Source organism: Camelina sativa, chromosome 9, assembly GCF_000633955.1.
Source record: "Camelina sativa cultivar DH55 chromosome 9, Cs, whole genome shotgun sequence".
In the NCBI taxonomy this organism is placed as follows: Eukaryota; Viridiplantae; Streptophyta; class Magnoliopsida; order Brassicales; family Brassicaceae; genus Camelina; species Camelina sativa.
The window spans coordinates 6062425-6071254 of NC_025693.1; the positions used below are offsets into that span (position 1 = coordinate 6062425).

The 8830-nt window shown below is 37.4% G+C and overlaps 2 protein-coding genes across 2 annotated transcripts; one reads left to right on the plus strand and one right to left on the minus strand.

Annotated features, from left to right (window-relative positions):
- On the plus strand, positions 239–1479 carry LOC104710593. Its single transcript, XM_010427225.2, has 2 exons — positions 239–814; positions 899–1479. The coding sequence occupies exons 1-2, from the start codon at positions 377–379 to the stop codon at positions 1058–1060; spliced, it is 600 nt and encodes a 199-aa protein (XP_010425527.1). The 5' UTR covers positions 239–376; the 3' UTR covers positions 1061–1479.
- Positions 1553–7991, minus strand: LOC104710594 (golgin candidate 6). The gene is made up of 20 exons (XM_010427228.2): positions 7819–7991; positions 7611–7659; positions 7264–7313; positions 6988–7115; positions 6848–6900; positions 6228–6374; positions 6054–6127; positions 5904–5973; positions 5673–5726; positions 5488–5583; positions 5188–5238; positions 5019–5105; positions 4810–4923; positions 4650–4721; positions 4152–4337; positions 3936–4039; positions 3735–3783; positions 3592–3657; positions 2740–3507; positions 1553–2351 (listed from the first exon to the last, which is right to left on the minus strand). The coding sequence occupies exons 2-20, from the start codon at positions 7632–7634 to the stop codon at positions 1803–1805; spliced, it is 2742 nt and encodes a 913-aa protein (XP_010425530.1). The 5' UTR covers positions 7635–7659; positions 7819–7991; the 3' UTR covers positions 1553–1802.

Here is an 8830-nt window from a genome sequence, read left to right on the forward strand (position 1 = left end):
TCTATTGATAAATAATATTTTAAATTAAAATCTCGCGTATGCGCGGATATAAATCCTAGTAATTATATAATACAAGACTGACTTTTTTTTTAATTAAAATTTTAAATCATAGTAGTAAATTAATAATATGATCAATCGGTATATTTCCACTCTCTTGTGGGCCTAACTAAATTAGTTGGGCCTTTAGTATTTAGCTAATGGCTCCTTATTATTTTTATTGATATCCCCCAGTTTTGACAATTTGAAGATGATGTATTATTGATCTTGCAAAATCAAATCTTTCAATTTCGAGATCCAGAAAAAGTCCATCTTCACCTTTTCTCAAATTCGCTCTACTCAGCTATTTTTTTCCCGCTCCACCGCATCTCTACGGCGAATGGACTCACCAATTCAGCCGTCAGCGAGTGCCATAGAAGAAGACGAAGATTTCGAACGTTTCCACGACAATGGCTTCGTTTACAAACGAAAAAAACGATGCTGTATCGCCGACGCTGAAGAAACCTCAAAACCGCCGGATCCAGAATTAGATCGGGTGGTAGAGGAGAGAAATCTAAGGATACGGAAGAATAGAACACTGAAGAAGCTCAAAAGGAAGCAACAGAGTGAGATCGAGCTGTGGTTGATTTTATCGAACAGTTCGAATGCAATGCAAGAGAAAGCAGATCGGTTTCGAACGACGCAACGAGGAGAAGAGAGGTTAAACGCGGACGAAACGATGTCGTTTCCTGAGTCCTCTACAACAGAAGGAGCTCGAGAATTTGGCGGAGGAGATGCTTCTGCGCCGTCGTCTATGCTCGACGAACTTCTGTTTATGGTAATTAGGGTTTTTTTTTTTTTACTCCAATTCAGTTAAAATTTTGAAATTGGTTCGATTTTGAAAATTTGAAAAATTTTGCAGGCGGAAGCACAAGAAGCGGTGATCAACCACTACTTGAAACAGTGTGAAGTTGCAGAGAACTTATGTAGAATTGAAGAAGAAGAGAAGAAACAGTCCTTCTTTGATCTTCCCATATGGAGCTCACCAACGGATCTAATGACGTCGCTTTGTGATACTGATTAAACCCTTAAATTAGTCATCTTTTGTGGTTTATCTGAGCTCTCTCTCTCTCTCTACCTTACGTTACTTTTGTACAATGCGTTGTGTTGCAATTGTAGAGTGATTCTCTGTCTTAGGCTTAATTAGGGGGTGTTCTGTGTTCAGTCTATGATTAGGTTTCGGTTTTGGCATTTTCGTCAGTTATTATATCCTCTTAATTTTCATAAAAGCTTTGCTTCGTTTCAGGTTCGGGGTTTGGATATGGAAAATTGTGAATCCATTTAATATATGGTATGTCTTTTTGATTTTGGTTATTTGGGTTCAGGTTAGTTCGTCTCTTTAGATTGAATACCCTCTCGGAAGCTCAACAATTATGTATCTATTTTTGCCTTTGCCTCGAGATGTTTGATCACAATGTTTTAAGGAAAACACAAGTAATTATATATAACAGCTGTTACTACTTGTTTGATTGTTTCAACAAAATATGAAAATATATATTATATATAACAGCTGCAGTATCTTAAAATCACATTTGTGTTTCAATGTTAAAATGTAATATGAATCTGCAAAAGTAAGACAATGTTTAATAACATGTTTCAAGCAATCTAAATTGATAATAAATTTAAGAGTTATAACTAAAAGATTAAGCAACGACAATTGGTAAACATCAGATTCAGAATAAACCACCCAGGACTGTACAAGTTCCATTGCCTGATGAGAGAGCATTTTAGAGGACTCAGATCTCTACAACAACTTGTCTCAATGGTCAGTCTTCTTCAGATTCCGCTTGAGCTTCTGACTCGTCCCCAATATCCTCTAAAAGCTTATCAACATCAACTCCTAATTCTATCAGCCTTGCGCTTAGCTTCTCGACTTTGCTCTCTTCTTGCCCCAAACATACTAACAGGTCGTTTAATTCGTCTTCGCTCTCTTTCTGAGCTTCTTTTCTCACCTCTTCCTTTATGGCTTCTATATCAGGAACCTCCATGGGATCTCCTCCTTTCAAGGATTTCACTTCTTTTTCCAGATGGTAATTTGCCTGTTCTAGACTGTTGTATGCGTCCGATAGGCTTTTTAGGTCTGACTCGAGTTTCGCAGCCATGTTCTTGTAACTTGATGCCTCGGATTCCATCTTGGCTTTTTCGGCTTTCGCTGTCTCTAAACGCTGAGACGTTTCTTGGAGTTCGCGTCTGATGCTTTCCATCTGAACCTTGTCCATTACTGTACTTGTTCTTTGCTCTGATCCTTCAGATTGCTCATTCCTGCCAGAACTGGCCAAGTCTTCTGCCAAACCAGCATTTCGAGCAAGAAGGTTCTGGAAAACACAGAGGTCACAACAACAATAAACTCTGTCAGGCACAGCTGATTTTGAGATTTCTTTTTTCATCGGTTAGCCTCAACATATATTTATCACATGAACTTAGAGACCTATTGTATGAACTGTTGTTTGATATCCCGCTGAGAACAAAAGACCCAATTCTTCATAATCCCACATCTTGAAAGAAACTTAGTGCTTCCTATATTCCGTTTTAGCAATGCTTCCTAATCCCCATATTTTAGCAGGAACCCCTTAACTTCTCATCTATTTTTAAATAGCATGTTACTAGCGAAGACTCAAGATTTTTCTTCTTTTAATGGCAATAAAGCACCAAAAACTGTTTTATTATACTCAGTAGCATAGACAGTTGAGAAGAGGCACATACCTGAATCTCCGAGCACTGTTTCTCTATAAAGGCTTTCAAACGGTTGACGTAGTCTTTCTCATTTTCTCCGCTCTTCTGCTCCAAATCCGCTGGTACTACAGACACCTCACTTTTTGGCCGACTATACACATCCACGATTCTCTCCCTGATGTTACCTTCAAGGCTCTTCACTAAGCCTATGAAACTAGCATCAAACAAAGACAAGAGCATTGGGTGATCCTCATTCCCTTTAACCATCTCATCTGCCTCATCCCCCTCATTAATCTCGGCTTCACTAGGCGTGGCTGTTCTTGTCAACGGTTTATTACCCTGTGGAGGTTTCTTGGAGGGGGAGAAGATGAAGCTGTTCTGCATCTCTTCAAACTTCGAGAAGTATGATGTAAGCCCCATCTTCTGGCCCACAGCATCAACTACAGCAAAAGCATCTTTACCATTCTCAACTGATTTATTGTAAATGACGCATTCTCCCAATAGAATAGACGCCAATCCCCTTATGCAAACTGTTGCAGCTGGGTCTGTTACCAGCTCAAGTAAAAACGTCAGGTGGTGGCGGGAATCTAAAAAGCACTGAACTGCAGCAGGGCAATCAACAGTCCATGTCACAAGCAGTTTTAAAATGATCTGTTGAATATATGATTTCCATAGTGTGCTTGATTTATCTTTGCTTTTCAAGGAAGAAGCAACGGCCAGGTATCTGACAATCCTCTGAAACAGAGGCTCTGGAGTTCCCATGGAAGGCATAGGTGATTCAAGTACGATTTTCAAAGCCTATAGAGTATCCCAAAAAGTCAGCCAATGCAGGACAACAAAATACTGCGGATAGAACATAAGGTAAAGTGATGATTTCATTACCTTTTCCTTGCACCGAAGGTTGTCCTTCACAACATGAGAAAGAATGCTCGCAGCTCTGCAACACGTCTGTTTTCAAAAGAAAAAATAGATTTAAGTTCTGGAATGCTTTTCCATTAATGTCCAACAGGGAGAATCACTTTTACCTCAAGATCACCATCAGCTTCACCAGAACAAAGGCCTCGTAACAACATACTGACACACAAATAAAAGTTGGACAAGTTTTAGCACAAGAGCAGTAGCTCAAAATTGAAAGACCATGCAAACTCGCAATGAGAATGAAGAGTGAGATCCCTTCAAAACAAAACTGTGGAGGCTGCAGAAGAAAGAGAAAAAAAAGATGATACCTTCCAAATGACATGTGAACATCATCTTCTAGAGGATCTCGGGCTTTGGGATGTGGTTGAGGTATCAACGTCGAAGCTAACATTGTTTGACCCTCAGGATTTTTCTGAAAATGTATTGTGAATGAGATTGTAGATAAAGATGCAATCACTATATCAGAATATGCAATCTCACATTAGACTATGAACTAAAAAATTGTAAGACAAAAAGTTTCAAACCTCACAGAACATCTTGAAAACGTAATCAGCTGCAACAAACTCTTGAATACTGGGCGTCTGTAAAATGATCCGGAGGATGGAATTTAGTGCAGGCTCTACTTGCCGATCTTCACCAAGAACTTTGCTAGCAAGGATATCACGGTTCTTGGGATGTCCATCAATCAGATCTCCAATGCATTTAAATGTCTAGCAGCAAAGAATCACCAAGTAAAAGACCCATTAGAAAAGAAACATCAATAAAAGACTTGGACGACAGACAATCTCTAGAAGAAAAAAACTGCTAATAGATCACTGTAAGCATAACAGTTCCATGGTCAACCTAGAACAAGGTTCAACAGTTAAATTCTAGAATCTAAGTGAAACTATTTGAACTTGTTGTCAGTTATGCAAATCAGCAAAGTAATTTTGATATACAATGCAATATCAATGATAACAAAAAAAAAAATAAGAAAGGGAAGGGATAAAAGGACAAGAATTTACTAAAGAATATTCGCTTACCATGCACCGAACAGCAACAGGGGCCCATTGGCTTTCAACACCCAACATAAGTAGGTGGTCTAGCAGTTTTTTCTGTTGTTGGATCAAATACGATAGGATAAGAAACATATTCGATCGAGTCCACAAAGAGGAAGCACAACGTTCGTATATAATAACAAACCTGAACTAAAACTGTTCTATTTGCCAGCTTGTTTGACTCTTTTCCAGGGTCCGTGTCTGCACCTCCCATGATTAGCATATTGATTGTCTCCAGTGCACTAAGTAGATTAACAGTCTACTGGGATTTTGTTCATTCAGAAGGACAAAGATTAACAAAATTGCACGAGCTGGTATTTAATCCGATATGGGCGAAGCACTCTATAATCTAACCTTTTGCTGGGTGAACTTATATGTAATCCCTCGCAGTTTTAGAATTGAAATGATCGGTTCAAAACCCATGGTCTCCCTTAGTAGTATCTGTACAAGTTCAAATATCAGCCTGTGATCGGATCTAGTAAATTAATCAGAAAAAATAAGACCAGAAACAAAGCTTCAAAACCTGATTTGATGAACTGCTGCGAAGAAGATTGTTCAACAACTCCAGACAGTCCTGTAATTAAAGAAAAATTTAGTGCAAGTGCATGGGCAAGGAACTCAAAGTTAAGCATAAGCAAGTAATGCCAAAGCATTGGGAAAGTGCTCGCATAAAAAATTCAGGAAGACAACATATTGAATGTAAGTTCCAATAAATGTTTAGTCCTAAATTCGGAGAAGTGGCTTCTTCAATTTTCCTTTTTAAATGCCAAATTTATAACAGAATATAAGTGCTATAAAGATTTTTAAAAGAGCTACTGGTCACCTGCACAACCACATCACCATCTGAACCCCCTTCCTCCTTAATAATGCTAAAAATCTTTTCAAATGCACCTTCAAAGACAACAATTTTTTGGATTTCCTACAAGTGGTAAGGTCAATCAATCAATGGCTGGCTCAGCTCAAGGCATAAGAAAAGGAACAGTTACAAAGATAACCAGGAAGTCTCACCTCTGCTTCACGGGTCAAGTGTGTAAGAAGCAACAAAGCCTCATTCCGGATTACCTGTAAGTCATACACAACAAAAATAAGTTTACAAATACGATATTAACCCCGTGCAGAGTTCACGGTCTCATAACCTCCTATCTGAGGTTTACCGTTCACAGGAGGTTAATGAGATCAGACTCTTCTGCAGATTAGTAGCAAGATCACACATATCCAAGATATTTAGTAGTTGTTTACCTCTCTATCCATTAGCATATCCATGAGTCGAGTTATACCGCGAGGAGTGGTCAAAATAGCTTCCTGCAACCTGAAGAGATAGTCAGCAAAAGTCTCTATAGCATATAGATAGAAAAATGACACACACACAGTACACCTTGAGATATATACCTGTTTTGAGAATTCATAAGCAGAGCTGTCAAAATCTGAAGAGTGTAATATCGAACATAGAAGTCTTCTTCCTCCTGTCATACCACCAGGAAAACAAGCCATGTGATGCATATATATAAAACGAACAAAACAAAAATAACTTTTCTACTTCAAAAATATAGAGTAAACTCTAACCAGCAAACTTAAAAGAAGAGTTATATTTTCAGCTTCACGGGAGAGCAAGTCAGAGTTCATAAGAGCTGCATGGACTTCAGTCTTCGGTGCCCTTGCATGATCAATTGGCGTTAGAGCACCAAGAAGAGTTTCTAAGGCACCTCGAGCCTGGATAGACAACAAATCTATGAGTTGAAGAATAGCACTAAACAGTAACATCAACAAGAAATTTTATTAAATACAGTGTAAAACAAAAAGACATTTACATGTCCAAATTTAAGAATCTCTGGATAAAACAAAATCAATGAAAAAAACTTGCAACATGTTCCATTTCCACCTCCTTTTTCTTATTGATTTGTTCCCTGGACTGGTGGACCTATTCTGATTCTAAATCATCTGTGGCTACACAGTTTGCAAGGACTACGAAAATCAAATTAAAAATGCTAATCTCCCAAATCTACTTAGTTTGAAAAAAGAGAAAATAAATCTATATTTCCCAAACATTGCTTCAACAAACGATACCACATTTTCCATAAAGTGAGGGAAAGAGAATGCGCTAGGATCTAAGGACAAACTGCAGTATGCACAAACTAAGCGAGAACAGAAGAAATACGGAAAGGAAAAAAAAAAGGGTACAGCACCATTTCAACATCATCTCGTTGGTCCTTTAAGATGCCCATTATTACAGGAAATCCTGAAATGACAGAATGTAAAATCCAACTTTGGATTAAAATCTCACAATCAATCAGAACGCATGACAGAGAAAAAGAAAGACACCTACCGGCTGCTCCAAAAGATAATTGAGCAGCATTACTTTCTGCTACAACAGACTGAAGTTCTACAATAGCAGTTCTCCTATCGTCAGGCAAGGTACCATTACTTATACGATCCAGCAGGCGTTGAATGTAACTAGAAAAATACACCAAATAAAAAATCCAATCGTCATTAATTAATTTCTCAGAACACTTACAGGCCATAATAGATACGACGTCCACGTTAAATAAAGGAACTTGCTACATCTCTCCACTCGCAGTACATAAAAGAGAAGAAACCATACCTGTCTTCATTTGAAGATTGATTGTCGCCAAAAACCATTCCAACAACCCCCTGCACAATTTTGTAAAACAAGTTAAGAACAAGCATAAAGACCGGAAATTTTTTGGCAATGCAGCCGTTAAACAACATGTCATTAATTACAAATATCTTATGAAGCTCTCTGCCACCTTCATAAATTAGCACACTATCACTCACTCTTTATACCTTTGAGAAACTATTAAAAATCATATCGAATTCGACACCAAGCCAATGCAAAACAGACTCCTCTTAAAAATTGCAGCTATTACGATCCAAAACAAAAAAAAGCTTAACAGCTGAATGAAGCTCACAATCAGAGAAAATATTCACCTTATAACGGGAAGCCAAATCCATATCTCGTTAGCCACGAATAAATTACCTGAAAACGATAGAAATTGAGATAATTCAACCAGAGTTAAAGAAGCAGCATTGTAAAAACAATACAGAAACGAAGAATCAGACTATTAAACCCTAGAACTCTGAAATTAATCACAGAGATGAGAACAAAACTGAAAATGGCGAGAATCGAACAGCTTACACAGACTATCCGAACAAACAAGATCGAAACAAGGAAGACGAATCCTCAAGCCAATGAACCGTGATAGATCGCTTCGATCTCTTCTTCACAGAGCTTCTCTCTCTTTTTTTTTATTTACCTGACCGATCTGTTCAAGCAAAGTCAGAAGAGCTGATAAACCGTACGATCGTCACGATGAAATTGTTTTTTATCTTTAATTGGTGAAAGACGAAGATCGATGATGTATTGTACTCACGCCCGCACCTGATATTAGCTCCTGTGAGATTATTGACATTATACGATTGTCGTATATGGGCCCATTTAGGTCCAGTGGGCTCTAAGCCTAACCAGTTCAGGACAACTGTGGAGGTTCTTTTGGTGGATCGTCTTCTCTTAGGCATGCCGCATGCCGTTTCAGTTCGCTTTACTTTTCAGGATTTTTGGATTTTTAAAAAAATAGGTCTATTTGGAAAATAATTTTATTTTAGTTTGGTTTTTTTCGGTTTGTTGCTTTTCAGGTTATAGAAATGATTTGATCTATGGAATGACAATAAACTTTAGCCCAAAACAAAAAAAAAAAAGAAAAACAAAAGATTCTAAAAAATAAGTCACATTCAGGGTCAAATTATTGGTTTAGTTTGGTTTTTGTCAAATAGATTATAGAAAGAAAAAAAAAAAATTACTGATTTTAATTAAAATTGTGGTATTTTAATATATTTATATACATTTAGCTAAAAAAAATAGTTTTCTATAATTGAGTTTTAGTTAGTTTGGTTTTGGTTTTCTACAATTCGAGTTCAAATCGCTTCAGGATCAGAAAATTTGGTGTATAAAAGAGTCGTTTTGTAATTTGTTTCAGTATGGGTTGAGAATTTTGACTCGGTTCGGGATTTTTTCCATCCTAGTCTTATGTTTGTAGTATTTCAACTCAAAATCTTGGCAAATATCAGTATCTAATCAATAGACAATACACTACTCAATAGTATATAAAATCCACCTATAGAGTTGACAAAGTATAAAAACATTTACGTCA